Genomic DNA, 20,881 nt, shown 5'->3' with positions numbered 1-20,881 from the left:
CCCGTATAGTCAAAGTGATGGTATTCCCAGTAGTAATGTATGGCTGTGAGAGTTGGACCATAAAGAAGGCTGAGCGCAGAAGAATAGATGCTTTCGAGTTGTGGTGCTGGAGAATCTTGAGAGTCCCTTGGACTGCAAGAAGATCCAATCAGTCAGTCCTAAGGGAAATCGACCCAGACAGTTCCCTGGAAGGTCAGATGCTGAAGCTGAAGCTCAAATCCTTTGGCCGCCCAATGAGAAGGGAGCACTCCCCGGAGAAGACCCTGATGCTGGGAAAGACAGAAGGCAAAAGAAGGGGATAGCAAAAGAGGAGATGGCTGGACAGCGTTACTGATGTAACAAACACAAATTTGAGCAGACTCTGGAGGACGGTGGAAGACAGGAGGGCCTGGCGTGACTTGGTCCATGGGGTCGCAAAGAGTCGGACTCGACTGTGCGACTGAACAACAACATATACAACAATATAAAACATTATTCTGCTACACTATTATAAAAGAGAAATACATTGGAATACTGTGAATTGAATGGGAATAAACACCAACTGGTATTCTGGGGATCTTGGGGGGGTGGGGGCGGGAAGAGGAGGAGAAGAAAAAGAAGAAATAGAAGTAGTAGGAGGAGGAGATCGGAGTTATACCCAGCCCTTCGCTCAGAGTCCCAGAGCAACTTACAACCTTTTCCCCTTCCTATAATATAGTGGGTTCAGTGCATAGAGGAGACACAGTTGCAGTGATCATAGCTCTTTATTAAATTACAGCATGGTAGGAAAAAGGAAAGGGGAAAGGTCCCCTGTGCAAGCACCAGTCGTTTCCGACTCTGGGGTGACGTTGCTTTCACAACGTTTTCATGGCAGACTTTTTACGGGGTGGTTTGCCATTGCCTTCCCCAGTCAGCTACACTTTCCCTCCAGCAAGCTGGGGGACTCCTTTTACTGACCTCAGAAGGATGGAAGGCTGAGTCAACCTCTAACCGGCTACCTGAAAACCCAGCTTCTGCCGGGGATTGAACTCAGGTCATGAGCAGAACTTAGGACTGCGGTACTGCAGCTTTAACACTCTGCGCCACGGGTCTCTGTCAGAGTCCCAGAGTAACTTACAACCTCCTTCCCTTCCTATAATATAGTGGGTTCAATGCGTAGAGGAGACACAGTTGCAGTGATCAACATGCGTAGAGGAGACACAGTTGCTCTTTAAGTTGCAGCATGGGAACCAGTAACAAAAGGAGACAGCTGAATGGGGCCAACGGGGCCGACTATATACACTCCAAGGTTCCCACGCAAGGATGCCATTGGATCGTTCAAACCAGCAGGGGGCCTGTGATTGGAGCAGGGCAGTCTGGATCTGGATCCTGGTGCCCATTGTTCCCAAGTCCCCGAGCTCAGTCCTCCAGGCTCCAATGAGCCAGGCAGGAGCACTAATAATAATATACAACATTAGTCCGCATACACAACACTTCCTCTCCCCACGACAGACATCCTGTGAGGTAGGTGGGGCCGAGAAAGCTCTGAGAGACCTGTGACTGACCCAAGGTCACCCAGCTGGCTGCATTTGGAGGACGAGTGGGGAATCGAACCCAGTCGTCCAGATTAGAGATTGCCGCTCTTAACCACTACACCCAACTGGCTCTAATTGGTGAAGACGCAGACAGTGGGGTGTACAAACCAACACAAGTGCTTTAATGTAGCGTTAAAGAGCCCCGTGACGCAGAGTGTTAAAGTGGCAGTACTGCAGTCCTAAGCTCTCCTCACGATCTGAGTTCGATCCCCGGTGGAAGTTGGGTTTTCAGGTAGCCAGCTCGAGGTTGACTCAGCCTTCCATCCTTCTGAGGTCGGTAAAATGAGTCCCCAGCTTGCTGGGGGGAAAGCGTAGATGACTGGAGAAGGCAATGGCAAACTACCCCGTAAAAAGTCTGCCATGAAAACATTGTGAAAGCACCGTCACCCCAGAGTCAGAACCAACTGGTGCTTGCACAGGGGGCCTTTCCTTTCCTTCCCAACCTGAGGGCCACAAAGCCTTTGGAAGTGGGTCACAGACCAGCGCTCCGTAATGGCCATTCCTGCCCTTTTCATTGCTCTTTAGTAGTTTGGAAACCACAATTCTCAGCCAGGAAATTTATCTTCTATGTCACACATGAATTAGTGTCACTAGAGTGAGTTAGAATCTTGGGGGAGGGGGTTAGAAGAAGATAAAGATATTGGATTTATATCTCGCCCTCTGCTCTGATTCTCAGAGTGGCTCACAATCTCCTTTTTTCTTCCACCCCCACAACAGATATCCTGTGAGGTAGGTGGGGCCGAGAGAGCTCTCCCAGAAGCTGCCCTTTCAAGGACAGCTCTGCGAGAGCTATGGCTGACCCAAGGCCATTCCACCAGCTGCAAGTGGAGGAGTGGGGAATCAAACCCGGTTCTCCCAGGTAAGAGTCTCCACACTTAATAACCACTACCCAAAACTGGTTCCCAACATTGAAAGGAGGAGGAGGAGGAATTGGATTTATATCCCACCCTCCACTCCGAATCTCAGAGTGGCTCACAATCTCTTCTACCCTCCTCCCCTACAACAGACACCATGTGAGGCAGATGTGGCTGAGAGAGCTTTTACAACAGCTGCCCTTTCAAGGACAACTCCTGCGATAGCTATTGCTGAACCAAGGCCATTCCAGCAGCTGCAAGTGGAGGAGTGGGGAATCAAACCCTGTGAAGTTGGTAGGGCTGAGAGAGCTCTGATAGAAACTGCCCTTTCAAGGACCGCTCTGCCAGAGCTATGGTTGACCCAAGGCCATTCCAGTAGCTGCGAGTGGGGAATCAAACCCGGTTCTCCCAGATAAGAGTCCACGCACTTAACCACCACACCAAACTGGGAGTAATAGAGGGGGAGAAGGTGCTTGAAGTCTGGAATTTAACCTCCATCTCCAAAGGCCACGTATGTTAAAATGCCACTTGTTAAGGGTGCATAGTGAGGGCAGCTCCACCCTGCGTGTGAAGTTTGTGGGTTTCTCAGAAATGTGTTTAGCCGCTATAGAAAATGGAATGCTGAACTGATGAGTCAATAGATCCAGATGGGCAGCTGAAGCAACAGAACAAAGTTTTGAGCCCAGCAACACCTTTAAGACCAACAAAATTTAATTTAGGATATAAGAAGAAGAATTGCAGATTTATACCCCGTCCTTCTCTCTGAATCAGAGACTCAGAGCGGCTTACCATCTCCTTTATCTTTTCCCCACACAACAGACACCCTGTGAGGTGGGTGGGGCTGAGAGGGCTCTCCCAGAAGCTGCCCTTTCAAGGACAGAGTCTTAGAGCGGCCTACAAGCTCCTTTCCCTTCTCCCCCCACAACAGACACCCTGTGAGGTGGGTGGGGCTGAGAGGGCTCCCACAGTAGCTGCCCTTTCAAGGACAACCTCTGCCAGAGCTACAGCTGACCCCCCAAGGCCATTCCAGCAGGTGCAAGTGGAGGAGTAGGGAATCAAACCCTGTGAGGTGGATGGGGCTGAGAGGGCTCTCACAGCAGCTGCCCTTCCAAGGACAACTCCTACAAGAGCTATGGCTGACCCAAGGCCATTCCAGCAGCTGCAAGTGGAGGAGTGGGGAATCAAACCTGCTTCTCCCAGATAAGAGTCCAGGCACTTAACCATGACACCAAACTGGCTCTTGCGTGCATACACACCTCTTTTGTGTGCATACACACCTCTTTTGTGTGCATGCACACCTCTTCCAATACCTCTTCAGATCCGAAGAAGTGTGCATACACACAAAAGCTTGCACCAAGAATTAAACTTTGTTGGTCTTAAAGGTGCCACTGAACTCAAAATTTGTTCTAGATGAGACACAGGTTGCGTAGGGTGCCAAAAACCCTGGATGGTTCATCATACCAAGTAAATTTGCATTGATAGGTCAACATGCCAAAAAGGCTGGCAAGCACCACTTTAAATGCCTCGCCTCTGGTGTTCCCTCTAAGCTGAGTTAGCGTGAGTTAACTCACAGATTTTTAGCCTCCAGCTCACACATTTTTGTCTTAGGTTGGGAAAAATGGCCCCAGAGCACAATAATTTATGCAGGAGCTCACAACTTTCATGCCAGTCGCTCACAAAGTAGAATTTTTGCTCACAAGACTCTGCAGCTTAGAGGGAACATTGCTCCCTCTTACTTATTTAAGATTAGGTAGCAAAGATATAGAAGAGCCCCATGGCGCAGAGTGGTAAAGCTGCAGTACTGTAGTCGGAGCCCTCTGCTCACGACCTGAGTTCGATCCCAGTGGAAGCTGGTTCAGGTAGCCGGCTCCAGGTTGATTTAGCCTTCCATCCTTCTGCGGTTGGTAAAAGGAGTCCCCAGCTTGCTGGGGGGAAAGTGTAGATGACTGGGGAAGGCAATGGCAAACCACCCCGTAAAAAGTCTGCCGTGAAAACGTTGCAGCGTCACCCCAGAGACGAAAACGACTGGTGCTTCCACAGGGGACTACCTTTACCTTTAGCAAAGATATAAACTTTTTAAAGGATGCAGAAAAACAAGACTAAATTAAAAAAAAAACCCTTTAAAATAAAACTTGCTTAAAATGTTAGCACTTGTTGGTTTTAAAGGTGCTTTCTTTGTATTTCTCCCATGGGATCCAAGGAACTGGGCAAAGGAAGCTCTGGCTCTTTCCCTCCCTCTCCCCACAGGGGACCAGGAGGGGGAGGAGCCTCAACCAATGGAGAAAATCGAGGTTTTGCTCTGTAGCTCCTGTGCTATTGAGAAAGCCTGGCAAAGCGAGCTGAGATGCAGAAGGGAGCAAGAGAGAAGGAAGCGGACGACAGCCAGTTGCTTGGGAGCCTGATAGAAGCCCTCCAGGGGCCTGATTCGGCCCCGAGGACACGTTTGACACCCCTGATCTAGAGATATTTATCCCAGGATCAGCCAGCAAAGAGAACTGGCCTTCACCCTGTTCAAAGACAACCGAGAAATAAATGGGGTTTGGTGGAGAGGCCGTCTCAGCTTAGCATTTATTAGAATCATAAGAGTTGGAAGGGACCTCCGGGGTCATCTAGTCCAACCCCCTCCAATGCAGGAAACTCATCAATACCTCCCTCTAAATCCACAGGATCTTCATTGCTGTCCGATGGCCATTTAGCCTCTGTTTAAAAACCTCCAAGGAAGGAGAGCCCACCACCTTTTTTTTTCCTTTTCTGCCCTTCCATGGTGGGGGTGGAACGTGCTTCTAGTCGCAGCTGAGTTATGGTGAGCCCAGGGGGCTTCCAGTGCAAGAGAAGTTGGCAACCTGGATCTGGCAAGACTACATGATTTAAATAGAGAAATGCCTTCTCCAAGCTGGCCAACAGGATGGTGGGGGCTTCAAGAACCACACAGTGCGTGTGAAAGGGCCACAGTTTGGCCCTTCCTGCTCTTGCCCAACTCCACCCCCCATACCATGCCACAAGTTTTGCTACTGATTACTTGTTTGTGTGTGTGTTTAACTTTACCTGCATCATTCATGTCTTTGGGGATCCGCCTTCGTTAGTGCAGATTGAGGGCTGCGAGTTCCCCTCCTGAAAGGAATGTCAGCACCGGATTGCGGGTTTGCATGCCAAGCCCCCCCACCTCCGTTTGGGAAACAACTCGCTGCAGTTTTACAAACTGAGTTCTTGAGCGTTCCCTGTAAAACCCGAAGGCATCTCGACTTTTCCTCGCATGCACCTCTGCAAACTCTAGTGCTCTGCCATTGCAAATAAATAAATATAATAAAACTAATAAATAATAATAATACTAAGGGCTTTTTTGAGCAGGAACGCAGTTCCGGCTGGCTTGGTGCCAGGGCTTGCAGCTTAATATGCAAATGAGGTCCTGCCAGAGCGTTTTCTACAAAAGCCCCATGTAAAACAATAGTGATGTCAGGGGGTGTGGTCTAATATGCAAATGAGTTCCTGCCAGGCTTTGTCTATAAAGAAAGCCCTGATAATATTAATAATAATAATGGCTTTTTAAAAGCAGGGACCCACAGGAATGCAGTCCCAGCTGTCTTGGTGTCAGGGGGTGTGGCCTAATATGCAAATGAGTTCGTGCTGGGCTTCCTCTATCAAAAAATCCCATGTGAAACAATAGTGACACCAGGGGTGTGGCCTAATATACAAATCAGTTCCTGCTGGGCTTTTTCTACAAAAAGCCACACTAATAATAAATAAATAATAACAATATCATCCCAGGTCGCTACTGCAAGGCACAATTTTTGCTTTCAGCGTCACTCTTCCCGCCCCGCCCCCCTTTGCTTTGTTTCAAGCCCAAAGAAAACCCCCCAAACCCACATCCGTGCAAGCTCAGCAACACGAGGCGGAAACGCTCCTTCTCCTCCGCCCGTCCCCGACACCGGGGCGCGCGCGCACTCAAGCCGCTAAAGGCAGCCCCTGTCGGGGACGCGCAGGAAACCACGTGCGGCGACCAGGAAGCAGCACGTGTTTGCCAGAAGCGGCGGCTGCCCTGGAAGCGGAACCTGCTTGTTGGGGTAACAGGATTCATTAGGCGAGGGGGAGGGGGAATTGCAAATTTGGGGGGAGGAGGGTGTGTGTGGGGGTCACGGATCTCTGTTTAATGGGGGGGGGGGTTTCGATGCATAGCTGGGGGGCGGCTGTGAGCGCTGCCTTGAGATCTTCTGTAGTTCCTGAGGGGCTTGCAAAACAATCGTATTCCCAAAATAGGGTTGCCAAATCCAAGTCAATAAATATCTGGGGACTTTGGTGGGGAGCCAGGAGATTTTGGGGGTGGAGCCTGGAGAAAGGTTGTGACAAGCATAATCGAATTCCGAAGGGAGTTCTGGCCCTCACATGGGAAGGGACCGCACGCCTTTTAAATGCCTTCCCTCCATTGGAAAGAATGTAGGATAGGGGCACCTTCTTTGGGGGCTCATAGAATTGGATCCCCTGGTCTAATCTTTTTGAAACTTGGAGGCTGTTTTGAGGAGAGGCGCCGGATGCTATGCGGCAAATTGGTGCCTCTATCTCAAAAAACAGCCCCCTCCCCCGAGCCTCAGATACCCATGGGTCAGTTCTCCATTCTAGCCTATGGGAATCGGTCTCCATAGGGAATAATGGAGTGGCCAGCAAACATTTCCCTCCCCTCCCTGCTTTCTGATGACCCTGAACCGGGGTGGAGGTGGGGAAGGCCTCTAAACCAGGGGATCCCCTGCCCCCACCTGGGGATTGGGGTAAAGCCTAGAGTTCCACAGGACAGAACAACTTATTACAACATCCGCAAACAACTGTGGAAAATAACGAATAAATACTGAAAATTATTTCAAAAATATGATTATTCTTCAAACACTACGAAATGACATATCGTTCCATATTATCAAAAATGCATGCATATAAGGTACAAAGTGCAGAGAATAAACTTTCAAAAGTGCTTTCAGTTCATTATGTCAGTTTCCGACTAGAGGCGCTTGAAGACTGTTCCCCCGACTCCGCGGGACAAATAAAGTGCCAGTGCCGACTGTATTCCGAATGCAGATGATTTTGATTTTCAAGAATATTTCTTCTATTTCCAAGATGTTCCTTTAAACGTTCATCTTTTAAAGAAGTTTTATGTATAGTTGGTAAGCAGGTAAGTTGCCTGTAGTACTGTTTCAACTTCCTTTGCCTAAGAGACGTATCCCACTTACCGGCACACACGGAAACACATTCCTGTAGCACTTTTGAAAATTTATTCTCTGCGCCTTGTACCTTATATTCATGAATTATTGATAATATGGAACGCTGTGTAATTTCGTAGTGTTTGAAAAATAATCATTTATACATTTGAAATAATTTTTCAGGATTTATTCGTTATTTCCCGCCCGGGGATTGGCAACCCTCTCCCAAAAACTTGACTAGATCCCGGGTTGCTGAACGCCTTCTGCCTGTCAAATATCTGACTGTGACACTATTCATCATCGTAATGATAAGCCCTGCTTGCCTTCACTGCCTGTATTCCAATAATAAGATCGTACCCTGCTGCGTGTGTGGCATGTACGCTTGCCAGATCCAGGGTGGGATAGAGCCTGGGGAAGACAGGGACTTCAGTGGGGTCCAGTGCCCCATAGGCCACCCTCCAAAGCAGGGGTGGCCAAACTTGCTTAACATAAGAGCCACATAGAATAAATGTCAGCTGTTCGAGAGCCGCAAGATGTGAATGTCAGATGTCTGAGAGCCACAAGACAGGGAGGGAAGGAAGGAAGATGGAGGGGGGAGGGAGAAGTGGAAAGAAAGCCACTTTAACTTTAAATGCATGAAGGAAGATGGGGGAGGAAGAGGTGGAAAGAAAGCCACTTTAACTTTAAATTCATTCTCCAAGCCATTGGCTGGCTTGGCTTGGAGAAGTAATTTAGAGACCCTGCTAGTTATATCCATACGATGCTAGCGGATTCCTTCGTTTCCACTTGGTATAGTCAGATCCAGAAGAGAGATAAATGTCTTCTCCAAGCTGGCTGATGGAGGCAGTGGGGGCTTGGAGAGCCGCACAGTATGTGTGAAAGAGCCACATGTGGCTCCGGAGCCACAGTTTGGCTACCCCTGCTCCAAAGCATCTGTTTTTTCCAGGGGAGCTGATCTCTGTAGTCTGGAGATGACCTGGAATTCCAGGGGATTCCCCAGGTCCTTCCTGGAGGCTGGCACCCCTATGTCACACATGGCTGAAGTTCCTATTCTGCTTGCCTGGCATTGAATTCAGTTGATTTGTCAATAACCTGTGAGTTATTGATTCACCGTGCAGAGCTCTGTGGCTGTACTTCAGCTTCAGACTGTGCTGCCAGACTGGCACTTTAGGAACCTGTTTCCATGTCGATATCAAAGCTTGCTGGGGGGGAAATATAGATGACTGGGGAAGGCCATGGCAAACCACCCCGTTAAAAAGTCTGCCGTGAGAATGTCGTGATGCGACGTCACCCCAGAGTCGGAAACGACTGGTGCTTGCTAAAACAGTTTCTCAGTTGTTATATGGGATCCCTGTTTGGGTTTGCGCCCTCCATTTCCAATTTGAGCAAATTCAGGCAGCATTTTTACGCCGTATTTTAGGGGTCCCCAACTGTGTCAGCTGTGGTGCAATATGCCTAGAGGCTGGAACCCATTTGATTGAGACCAGGGCATGGTTACTAACTATAAAGTTTTGGCTACGCCTACACTTTAGGGCAGACCCTGCTAGTTATATCCATACGATGCTAGCGGATTGCTTCGTTTCCACTTGGTATAGTCAGATCCAGAAGAAAATACATTCTTCTATATGCATAGAGGACAACCTATATTCTTCTATATGCATAGAACCTATATTCTTCTATATGCATAGAGGACAACTGGAGAGCCAGTTTGGTGTAGTGGTTAAGTGTGCAGACTCTTATCTGGGAGAACCTGGTTTGATTCCCCACTCCTCCACTTGCACCTGCTGGAATGGCCTTGGGTCAGCCATAGCTCTGGCAGAGGTTGTCCTTGAAAGGGCAGCAGCTGTGAGAGCCCTCTCCAGCCCCACCCACCTCACAGGGTGTTTGTTGTGGGGGAGGAAGGTAAAGGAGATTGTGAGCCGCTCTGAGACTCTTCGGAGTGGAGGGCGGGATATAAATCCAATATCTTCTTCTTCTTCTCTATATGCTAAGTGAAACGCAGGCATTCAGAATCCTGAAACAGAGGATTTTAGATATTGAGAAACAGTCCCTTTGTTCTTCTGGACATAAAACTTGTTCCCCTTTAGCATTTGGTATCTTCCCAGGTCATGGGCTGCCTGCTGCCTACCTTTCCTAGAGTACTTCACCCCGGTTACGCCGCTCTTTTATGTTAGCAAGACTCGATGTTCTACCCTCAGCGGTATTGTCTGGGAGGTTTGCCGACAGCCCTGATCAGGATAGAAGAAGAAGAAGAAGAAGATATTGGATTTATATCCCGCCCTCCACTCCAAAGAGTCTCAGAGCGGCTCACAATCTCCTTTACCTTCCTGCCCATGTAATGGTCGCCCGTGTCTTACTTTATTGTGATTTTGATGGGGAAGTGCAGGACTGCATAATCAAACTTATTCTGTCTTAATTTTTACGGATGACCTGAAGCGAAGTTAGGTTTTTTTCCTACAATCTGACCAATGTTCCCATATCACAAGCCTGGTTGCAAAGTACCTTTTGGCTGCCATAACAATCAGGGAGCAAAAGACTAGCTCCCCTTCTTCATGTTTGACTGGTTTTTATAGCTGAAACTCCATGTAAATTTGCTGTGCTGTACTTTTTATTTTATGCCAATAAAGGTATTTGGATAGGATTGGATTGGACAATATCCCATGGCTAATAGCCACTGATGGACCTCTGCTCCATGAATCTGTCATAAGAACATAAGAGAAGCCATGTTGGATCAGGCCAGTGGCCCATCCAGTCCAACACTCTGCGTCACATAAGAACATAAGAGAAGCCCTGTTGGATCAGGCCAGTGGCCATCTAGTCCAACACTCTGTGTCACATAAGAACATAAGAGAAGCCCTGTTGGATCAGGCCAGTGGCCCATCCAGTCCAACACTCTGCGTCACATAAGAACATAAGAGAAGCCCTGTTGGATCAGGCCAGTGGCCATCTAGTCCAACACTCTGTGTCACATAAGAACATAAGAGAAGCCCTGTTGGATCAGGCCAGTGGCCCATCCAGTCCAACACTCTGTGTCACAGAAGAACATAAGAGAAGCCCTGTTGGATCAGGCCAGTGGCCCATCCAGTCCAACACTCTGTGTCACATAAGAACATAAGAGAAGCCATGTTGGATCAGACCAATGGCCATCTAGTCCAACACTCTGTGTTACTCTCTCTCGGCTTGACTTCGCGAACGAAGATTTAAGAAGGGTGCAGTAGTCCACGTCTGCTGCAGGCTCGCTGGTGGCTGACAAGACCAATGCGGGACAGGCAGGTCCGGCCACAGTGGCTGCAGGGAAAAGTCTGATTTGGGGTTGGTGCTGTAGCAGTGGGATTCTTCCTCAATCTCCTTTTCCTTTTCTCCTCTGTGTTACACAGTGGCCAAAAAACCAGGCGCCGTCAGGAGGTCCATCAGTGGGGCCAGGACACTAGAAGCCAGAAGTGGTGGAAAGTGCAGTCAAGTAGCAGCCCATCAGTGTTCCCTCTAAACTGCAGAGTCTCGTGTGCAAGTTTATACGGGGTGCTTGCCCAGGGGACTACCTTCACCTTTATCAAAGCTAAAATGTTTTCTGTTGAAAATTCATCCATAGTTCCAAGTCATTTGCACCCTTTGGGCTTTCTGGAGGAACTAATCCAAACCTTATCATTATTATCTGACAGCCCAGCCCAGCCATAATATGATATTACTCGATTCATCGGCCAGCTGGAATTTTGTGAACTATTCGTGTTTCCTGTTTGTAATTATGAGGTTAATTGTTTTAATGATTGTTTTACTGGTTTTAATGATCTTGTTTTAATTGTTAATTTATGTTGTAATCCATCCTGAGCCCGTTCACGGGGTAGGGCAGAATATAAACCTAAGTATAGTATAGTATAGTATAGTATAGTATAGTATAGTATAGTATAGTATAGTATAGTATAGTATAGTATAGTATAGTAACACTGGGAGGGACAGTGGCTCAGTGGTAGAGCATCTGCTTGGTAAGCAGAAGGTCCCAGGTTCAACCCCCGGCATCTCCAACTAAAAGGGTCTAGGCAAATAGGCATGAAAAGCCTCAGCTTGAGACCCTGGAGAGCCGCTGCCAGTCTGAGTAGACAATACTGACTTTGATGGACTGAGGGTCTGATTCAGTATAAGGCAGCTTCATATGTTCATAATATTTATTACTGTTAACATCATCATCATCAATTCACCATCAAATAATAGCCAAGATTTGATCTCTCTGTGAGGTTTTCAAGGCAAGAGAAGAGCAGAGGTGGTTTGCCATTGCCTGCCTCTGCGTAGCAACCCTGGACGTCCTTGGTGGTCTCCCATCTAAGTACTAACCAGGGCCAACCCTCCTTAGCTTCTGAGAGCTGATGATGTCCGGCTAGCTTGGGCCATCTAGGTCAGAGCAGAGACATTCAGAGGTGGTTTGTGCCATTGCCTGCCTCTGCAGAGCAACCTTGGACTTCTTTGGTGGTCTCCCATCCAAGTACTAACCATGTAGTCTTGTCAGGTCCAAGTTGCGAAACCTCTGGGGGTGGGTGCGGAGCCTGGGGAACTGATGCAGTCGCTCACACCTTTAATGCCAGTAGCACACAAAGCAGACTTTTTGCACACGAGACTCTGCAGTTTAGAGGGAACATTGATGGGCTGCTACTTGACTGCACGTTCCACCACTGTGTCTGGACCTCTGATTTTGAAACAGGGAGGATGCCTTTTCTTTCTTTCCCAGGCACTGTTAAATTCTTGGTGTTTGGGTGGGCCCAGTGGGAGGGCTTCTAGTGTCCTGGCCCCACTGGTGGACCTCCTGGTGGCACCTGGGGTTTTGGCCACTGTGTGACACAGAGTGTTGGACTGGATGGGCCATTGGCCTGATCCAACATGGCTTCTCTTATGTTCTTATGTGACACAGAGTGTTGGACTGGAGGAGCCATTGGCCTGATCCAACCTGGTTTCTCTTATGTTCTTATGAGACACAGAGTGTTGGACTGGATGGGCCATTGGCCTGATCCAACATGGCTTCTCTTATGTTCTTATGAGACACAGAGTGTTGGACTGGATGGGCCATTGGCCTGATCCAACCTGGTTTCTCTTATGTTCTTATGAGACACAGAGTGTTGGACTGGATGGGCCATTGGCCTGATCCAACATGGCTTCTCTTATGTTCTTATGAGACACAGAGTGTTGGACTGGATGGGCCCTTGGCCTGATCCAACATGGCTTCTCTTATGTTCTTATGAGACACAGAGTGTTGGACTGGATGGGCCCTTGGCCTGATCCGACATGGTTTCTCTTATGTTCTTATGTGACACAGAGTGTTTGACTGGATGGACCACTGGCCTGATCCAACATGGCTTCTCTTATGTTCTTATGACAGATTCATGGAGCAGAGGTCCATCAGTGGCTATTAGCCATGGGGCATTGTTGGAACTCTCTGCCTGGGGCAAGTGATGCTCTGTATTCTTGGTGCTTGGGGGGGAAACAGTGGGAGTCCTGGCCCCACTGATGGACCTCCTTATGGCACCTGGGCTTTTTGGCCCCTGTGTGACACAGAGTGTTGGTGTGAATGGACCATTGGCTTGATCCAGCATGGCTTCTCTTACGTCTGGGTCAGAGATGCTATGTGTTCTTGGGTGCTTGGGGGGCAACAGTGCGAGGGCTTCTGGAGTTTTGGCCCTACTGGTGGACCTTCTGATGACACTTGGGTTTTTTTGGCCCCTGTGTGACACAGAGTGTTGGATTGGATGGACCATTGGCCTGATCCAGCATGGCTTCTCTTACATTCTTAGGCGCAGGAGTAACTTTGAGGATTCTCCAGTGATTGTCAAATCCGATATTGGACAGAGAAGCCCAGCTTTGCCTCATTCATCTTCAGAGCCATGACTCGGCACAGTAAGTCCCTGCTTGCGGTTCGAGTGCCAGCTTCGATCTGGCACGAATGCCTACTTGAATTCCAAATGTGCAACAAGATGCCTTTTCTTCTACCCCTTCTCTCTTTCTCTCTCTCTCTTTCCTTTTGCAGAGCAGAAAAAATCTGGGAAGAAACCCAAGCACAGCAAGGTGAGCCAGGCTGGGCCACTGAAATGGGGGTTTTTGTGAAAGGCTGTGGAGAATGGGCTTGGGACACTTGGAGGGAGTAAAACAGAAGAGGGTGGTTAGCAAAGGCTGTGGAGAGGAGCAAGACTTGGGACTTCTCAGTTTTGGGACTGAGAAGATCAGCCGCTGTCTCCGTGAGGTCCGTTCCAGTGCAGCGCAGGGAGTAGAAACTGGATTGTTCTATAACCAGGCCTCAGATTTAACAGGAGTTCACAGGAGCACAACTCCTGCACCTTTCTGAGGGTTCCCCCTCCTCCTCCCCACCTACCTTGTCCATTGAATAGTAGGTGCAGCTGCATAACAATCCCTAGGTTAGGAGAGCGGGCAGCTTTGCCACGCCCCCAGCAGCCCTCATTCACCCCTGGAGAAGCCCACGCCATCCTTTCTCCACTTCTTATGTGATTTTGGGCGGCGGGTGGCTTGCCTGCCTTTTGACTGGGGGGGGGATCTCTAACCAGTCCAAGCAGGCCTTGCTTGCCCGGGCCTCTCCATTCTTGCATCGGGTTGCTTTTGGCTGGGGGGGGGCATATGCTAATGAGCTCCACCACCTATTTTTCTACAAAACGACCCCTGGCTGTAGCTATGAGAAGACTTCAAAAAGAAAGATACACAAAACGTTGGGCGTAAACAGCACCTGGCTCCTTCTTGCATACATGGCAGAAGAAATAGGCTTCCCAGGTCCCAGTGGGGGATCCCCTGGTTTTTCAGGCTCCTTCCCACCATCAGCCAACTAGCTTGCAGGGGGAAGTCTCACCGCAACAGCCTTCATGTGCCTTCTAAGCCACCAGGCTTAGAAGAGACTTGCAACTGGTTGTGTTTCTGAATGTATGCTTGCCTTTAAATCCGGCAAGTGGAAAGCTGCAGGGGGGCGGGGCAAGCAGACAGAGCCACGTGGCTCTCAGTGTTGGAGCAAGAATCTACATAAACCCAGTCTGACAGCCACAGTATGACAGCTGGTGATCTAGCTGCCAGGCTAGGTCACAGTGACCTGATCAGCAGACCGGCTTGAGCCGGCAGAAGCCAAGTGATGCAATCTGCTGAGTCAGCACGGCCAGGATTGGCTGCTTGGACTATATATGATCTGTGTGTGCATCACACAGGTCTCTCCCTGTGAGATGGTGGTTAGGCGAAGCACTTTGTCCGTGGAGGTGATATTGTATAGACTGCACAAGAGAGCACTTGTTGTGTATATATGTTAATACACCTTTTGGCACTAGTTGCACGTGTCTGCCTGATTTTCTTTCCTGAAGCCCTGTGTCGGGCAAGTCATCTCCCTCACTCTGCTACTCCCGCTCCGACAGGGTTATGGGCCCAGGGCGGTTCCGCTGCGCGGAGGAGAGAGTTGAGAGTTGAGCTGACTGTGAGTTTGGAAAGAGCCGGAGGCGAGGAACGCCGGTGAAGGACACAGAAGCACCACCGTTCTCTGTTTGAGAGCCAGAGGGACGTCGGCAGCCAGCTGTGAGGAGGAGTCGGCACGATGGCTCAGCAACAGCTTGGAGTAGCCGTTGAGAAGCTCACCTCAGCCAACTACGCGGTGTGGAGCCTGAGAATGCAACACTACCTCAAGCGTGAAGGGCAATGGCTGTTCGTGAGTAACCCCCCTGCTGACTTATCTCCTGCCGAGACTGTGTTATCGGATAAGGCACTGGCCAACATAGTGCTGTCTATAGGAGATGACCAGCTGGTTTATGTGCGAGGGAAGGACACTCCCAAGGCTGCCTGGGACGCGTTGAGTGCGGTGCATGTTAGCACCACTGCTGGTTCCCTCATGGCCTTGACAAGGAGGATGTTCCGCACCGTTATGCCGGCTGGAGGGTGTGTGAAAGATCACATCAAATGGCTAACGGACTGTTTCGTTGAGCTGGAGGCAAGAGGCAAGACTGTAGCTCCAGACGACAGAGTGTACATTTTGCTGTCGTCGTTGCCACCTGAGTACACTCCCCTGATAACTTCTCTGGAGACGGTGGACGTAGCGACCCTGACCATGGAATACGTCTGTGCCCACCTGCTTGACTTCCAAGAGAGAATTGCGGCCGTGAGCTGTCCGGGGGTGTCGGCCGGGCAGCGTGCTGTTATCGGTGTGTCCGGGAAGACAGCCAAGAATGAGCCAGCTTTTGCTGCTGGCAGGCGTCCGAAGGTGGAGGAAGTGGAGCCGACTGCGTTTGCAGTCCGTCGCTGCTATGGATGCGGGTCGTCGCAGCACCTGCTCCGAGCCTGCCCTGAGAGGGAGAAGAGGCGGGGGCGTGTGCGGCGAGAGCGGAGGACCGCCAGCCCGTGTGAGGAAGCAACCCGGCTGGTCACGTCTACAGTAGAGAGCACAGGGTCTGCTTGGATTTTAGACTCCGGGGCAACGAGCCACCTCTGCTGCGAGAAGGAGTTGTTGAAAAACATTGACAGTCCTGAGCATAAGTATGTGAGATTGGCTGATGGGACCACTGCCAATTCTGTTTGCTCAGGCAATGTGGAATTTCCTGCACTGAAATGTATGTTGCAAAATGTGTTGTATGTACCCTCACTGCAGTCTAACCTGTTGAGTGTTAGCACACTGTTTGACCAGGGATACCAGGTGAGGTTTGAGAAAACCTGCTGCAAAATCCTGGGAGGTGGGGGAAAGTTGCTTGTGACAGGAAAGAGGGAAGGTAAACTGTATGTGGTCCAGAGTGATTGTGCCCAGGTGGCTCAGGTGTCGAATGAGCCTGTGCACAATAATTGTATACATTTGCTCCATAGGAGACTTGGGCACTGCGGATTTAGGGCGTTAAAGAAAACCCTGGAGCTTGTGCCTAGTTTGAAAGTAAATCCTTGCAAATGTTACTTGGATTGCCAGGTCTGCAAGAAGACCAAAAGCAAGGCGTGTGCTGTTGCTAAAGAAAGCTCAAGGGAAAGCACACGAGCCCTGGAACTAGTCCATTTAGACGTTATTGGCCCATTGCCAAAGAGTCTGTCGGGGAGGAGATACTGCTTGGTGGCCACCGACGACCACACGAGGTACGCGTGGGTTTTCACCATGGTGCATAAGTCTGAGGTGTATAAGACATTCACCAAGTGGGTCAAAGCAGTGGAGAGACAATTAGGGGTTAATCTCCTGGCTGTACAAACCGACAGAGGGGGGGAATTCTTATCTAACCAGATGAAACGTTGGCTGGAGAACAAGGGCATCGCCCACCGTCTGACGAACCCGGCAACGCCCCGAGAAAATGGGCATGGGGCTGTATTGCAGAATGTGATGTATTGCATGTTAGAGGATGCACAACTGCCAATGACCTATTGGGCAGAAACCATACATGCAGCTGTTTTTTTGCAAAATAGGGTTTGGTGTAATACTGTGAAAAATGTGCCTTACAGGTTACTGTTGAACAAGACCCCAGATTTGAGTTCTTTAAAAGTCTTTGGGTCACGGGCTCGGGTTGGCATCCACTCCACGAGTAGCGGGGAGGGGGATGTCCGGGCAGAGAGCCTAATTTTTCTGGGCTACAAGCCAAGGGCCAGGTGTTATCGTTTCTGCAATAGCAAAAGCAAGATAACACTTAATAAGAGTGCCCAGTTCAATGAAGAAAGCAGCTGGCCAAGGTTGCACTCCTTGCAGAAACAATTTGTCCTGCTGCCAAGTAGCGATAACGATGTTGGAGCGCAGCCCAGAACTCCAGCCCAGGAGGTGGCACCCAGTGGGGCTGGAGAAGGTGAGCCGAATGCTGGCACAGAGCCTGACGAGCAGAGTCAGGAGGCAGAGCCTCAAATGCAGGAACTGGAGGTAAAGTGTGAGAGTCAGGAGGTTCAACACCCATGACCACAGGTTATAGCAAGGAACCTGAAGGTGAGATATTCAAGAATGTACCATTATACCAGTCCCTGATCGGGTCCTTATTGCACCTAGCGTGCTGGACCAGGCCAGATATCAGCTATGCGGTACATATATTGTGCCAGAAAAATGCTGAACCCCACCACAAAGATTGGGTGGCGGCTAAAAGAGTACTACGTTACCTCAGCGGCACAATAGAACGTAAGCTATCCCTCAGAGTAGGAGAAAAACCTGAACTACGCGCCTATGCTGACGCAAGCTGGGGGGACCGGCCCAAGGCAAAATCAACCACAGGAATTGGAATATTTCTGGGAGATGCCCTAGTAGTATGGAAAGCCACCAAGCAGACCCTGGTGGCATGTAGCACGTGTGAGGCAGAGTACGGTGCCATAAACGAATGTGTACTTAACCTAGAGTGGGCAGTACAACTGATGAGGGACTTTAGCATACCTGTAAATTTGCCAGTTTCAGTATATACTGACAACTCAGCAGCCAAAGAACTGACGGAGAACCAAGCTGCTCGAGGGAAAAGCAAGCATATACTTATCAGGTACCAAAATGTGAAGGAAGCAGCGGCTAAAAACCTCATAAAAATAATAAAGTGTACATCGGATGAGAATGCCGCTGATATATTCACGAAATGTTTAACTGCAAGTGAACATGAAAACTGTGTAAAGTGTTTGGGTATACTGGGTTTAAATAGATTAGGAGGTGTGTTGGAGCAAGAATCTACATAAACCCAGTCTGACAGCCACAGTATGACAGCTGGTGATCTAGCTGCCAGGCTAGGTCACAGTGACCTGATCAGCAGACCGGCTTGAGCCGGCAGAAGCCAAGTGATGCAATCTGCTGAGTCAGCACGGCCAGGATTGGCTGCTTGGACTATATATGATCTGTGTGTGCATCACACAGGTCTCTCCCTGTGAGATGGTGGTTAGGCGAAGCACTTTGTCCGTGGAGGTGATATTGTATAGACTGCACAAGAGAGCACTTGTTGTGTATATATGTTAATACACCTTTTGGCACTAGTTGCACGTGTCTGCCTGATTTTCTTTCCTGAAGCCCTGTGTCGGGCAAGTCATCTCCCTCACTCTGCTACTCCCGCTCCGACACTCAGTCCCTCTGTTTGTTTGGAGGAAAACTCCACCCCCTAGGCTGTTCTTTCATTTTCCTATTAGTCGGAAGAAGTTGGTTGAAATGCAGAAGATGGTTACATTCAGCAACGTGAGTAAATTGCCCCAGTGAGATCACAAAAGTGTGCGCTTGCTAACCGTGTTTACTTTGGCTGCTTTGTGAGAGTATGTGTGTGTTGGTTCACTTTCATTTAGTGGAGGTTTAGCTGCTGGGGGATGAGGAAACGAAGATTGTATTCCAGGGAACTGCATTACTGTATTTTTAGGTCTTGAATATAATGGAAGAACAACAGTCTTTTTTCAGTTGTTGCTGCTTTTGAGGATGAGATGCATTTCTGGAACTCTGATGTCAGACACCGAGTACAGTTCAGTGTCTGTCTTATAGTTCCTGTCTCAGGCCTGCAAAATGCCTGGGGATTTGGGGGTAGTGCCAGCAGAGAGGGGAATCTGGGGTGCGATTTCATCTAGAATTTATTTATGTATTTTATTATATTTATATCCCGCCCTCCCCTGATGGGCTCAGGGTGGCTAGCAGTGGTTAAAACAACATGAAATTAAATCATTACAATAAAATCACAGTAAAATTGTTAAAACATCTCAAGCATATAGAATTCTAATCCTTAAATGGCGTTATTATTAGTTATTAATTAGCGCTATTTACCATGATGTTGTTTAGCGCATTACATTTCTGTTTGAGTTGGGTTAGGATATCAGTGCTGTGGAGTGGTGAAGTACTGGTCGCCTCCATCAGATGTTAAAGGCCTGTTTCAACAACTCTGTCTTACAGGCCCTGCGGATCTGTGACAAGTCCCGCAGGGCCTGATGTTTTCAGGGAGAGCATTCCAGAGAGTAGGGGCTGCCACTGAAAAGGCTCTCGCTCTGGTATATGGTATACCGCAGAAAAAAGAGAGAGTCCAGTAGCATCTGAAAGACTAATAAAATTTGTGGTGGGTTATGAGCTTTTGTGAGTCAGTGCTCACCACTAGAATGTGAGTCCATCTGTCCTATATATTGGAAAGTGGAGTGATTTCATAAGGACATAAGAGAAGCCATGTTGGATCAGGCCAATGGCCCATCCAGTCCAACACTCTGTGTCACACAGTAGCCAAAAAACCCAGGTGCCATCAGGAGGTCCATCAGTGGGACCAGGACATTAGAAGCCCTCCCACTTTACCCTCCCAAGAACCAAAAGATGCAGTCAGATGACAGTAGAAGGTGTGATTGGGTTAGGTGTGATATGCAGACAGGCAGCAGGTGTGGAGAAATCAGTATTGGTAATGAGACAGGAAACCTAGGTCTTGATTCAGTCCAGGTGGATGCATTGTCTTGAACTTCTTTATCAGTTGCAATTCAGCAGCCTCTCTATACCATAAAGTTTGCCTTCTGAAGCTGCCATTTCCTCTAGGGGAACTGGTCTCTGTAGTCTGGTGCCCCACTGCAATTCTCAGAGACCTCCAGGCCTCACCAAAAGGTTGGCAACTGGCTCTCACCGATGCTTTTGGCTTCCACAGAAAAGGAGTGCAAAGCCTCATGGGAAAAAAGACCAGGGAGTGCCTCAGCTGTCACATTTCAAAGAGCATGTTAAGAAGGAAGCAGTACAAAAGCAGAAACGGGTGAGTCGAAGAGAGCCAGTTTGGTGTAGTGATGAAGTGCGCAGACTCTTATGTGGGAGAACCAGATTTGATTCCCCACTCCTCCACTTACAGCTGCTGGAATGGCCTTGGGTCAGCCATAGCTTTTGCAGAGCTGTCCTTGAAAGGGCAGCTTCTGTCAGAGCTCTCTTAGCCCCACCCACCTCACAGGGTATCTGTTGTGGTGGAGGAAGGGAAAGGAGATTGTAGGCTGCTCTGAGATTCTGTCCTTGAAGGGGCAGCTTCTGGGAGAGCTCTCTCAGCCCCACCTGCCTCATAGGGTGTCTGTTGTGGGGAGGAGAGGAAAAGGAAATGGCGATTGTAAGCCACTCTGAGACTTCTTTGGATAGCAAAGGGTGGGATATAAATCCAAACTCGCTGTTCTTCTAAGAGGCAGGAAGGCCCACAAAGACTGTCTTCTGGAATTCCTAGGATCATTTCTCAACTCTGGGCAAGAGGCGGGCAGGTGCCAGTAAGCAGTGTTCCCTCTAAGCTGAGTTAGCGTGAGCTAGCTCATAGTTTTTTAGCCTCTGGCTCACACATTTTTGTCTCAGCTCAGAAAGGATGGCCCCTGAGCAAACCAATTTATGCAGGAGCTCACAACTTTAATGCCAGCAGGTCACAAAGTCAAATTTTTGCTCCCAAGA

General features: G+C 49.0%; 1 protein-coding gene across 1 annotated transcript in view; it reads left to right on the top strand.

Annotated features, from left to right (window-relative positions):
* Positions 1 to 6,385: 6,385 nt before the first annotated feature.
* Positions 6,386 to 20,881, top strand: part of GNL3L (G protein nucleolar 3 like) — a 36,746-nt gene continuing 22,250 nt past the window's right edge. Inside the window, exons 1-4 of the mRNA XM_060253117.1 lie at positions 6,386 to 6,468; positions 13,365 to 13,467; positions 13,598 to 13,635; positions 20,115 to 20,216. Coding sequence (XP_060109100.1) covers positions 13,455 to 13,467; positions 13,598 to 13,635; positions 20,115 to 20,216 — 153 coding nt within the window. The 5' untranslated portion in view covers positions 6,386 to 6,468; positions 13,365 to 13,454. The remainder of the gene's footprint in view (positions 6,469 to 13,364; positions 13,468 to 13,597; positions 13,636 to 20,114; positions 20,217 to 20,881) is intronic.

Source organism: Heteronotia binoei, chromosome 13 (genome assembly GCF_032191835.1).
Source record: "Heteronotia binoei isolate CCM8104 ecotype False Entrance Well chromosome 13, APGP_CSIRO_Hbin_v1, whole genome shotgun sequence".
NCBI classification, from domain to species: Eukaryota; Metazoa; Chordata; class Lepidosauria; order Squamata; family Gekkonidae; genus Heteronotia; species Heteronotia binoei.
The sequence above is the reverse complement of the archived record's forward strand: the minus strand, read 5'-3'. Positions and strand labels throughout refer to the sequence as shown.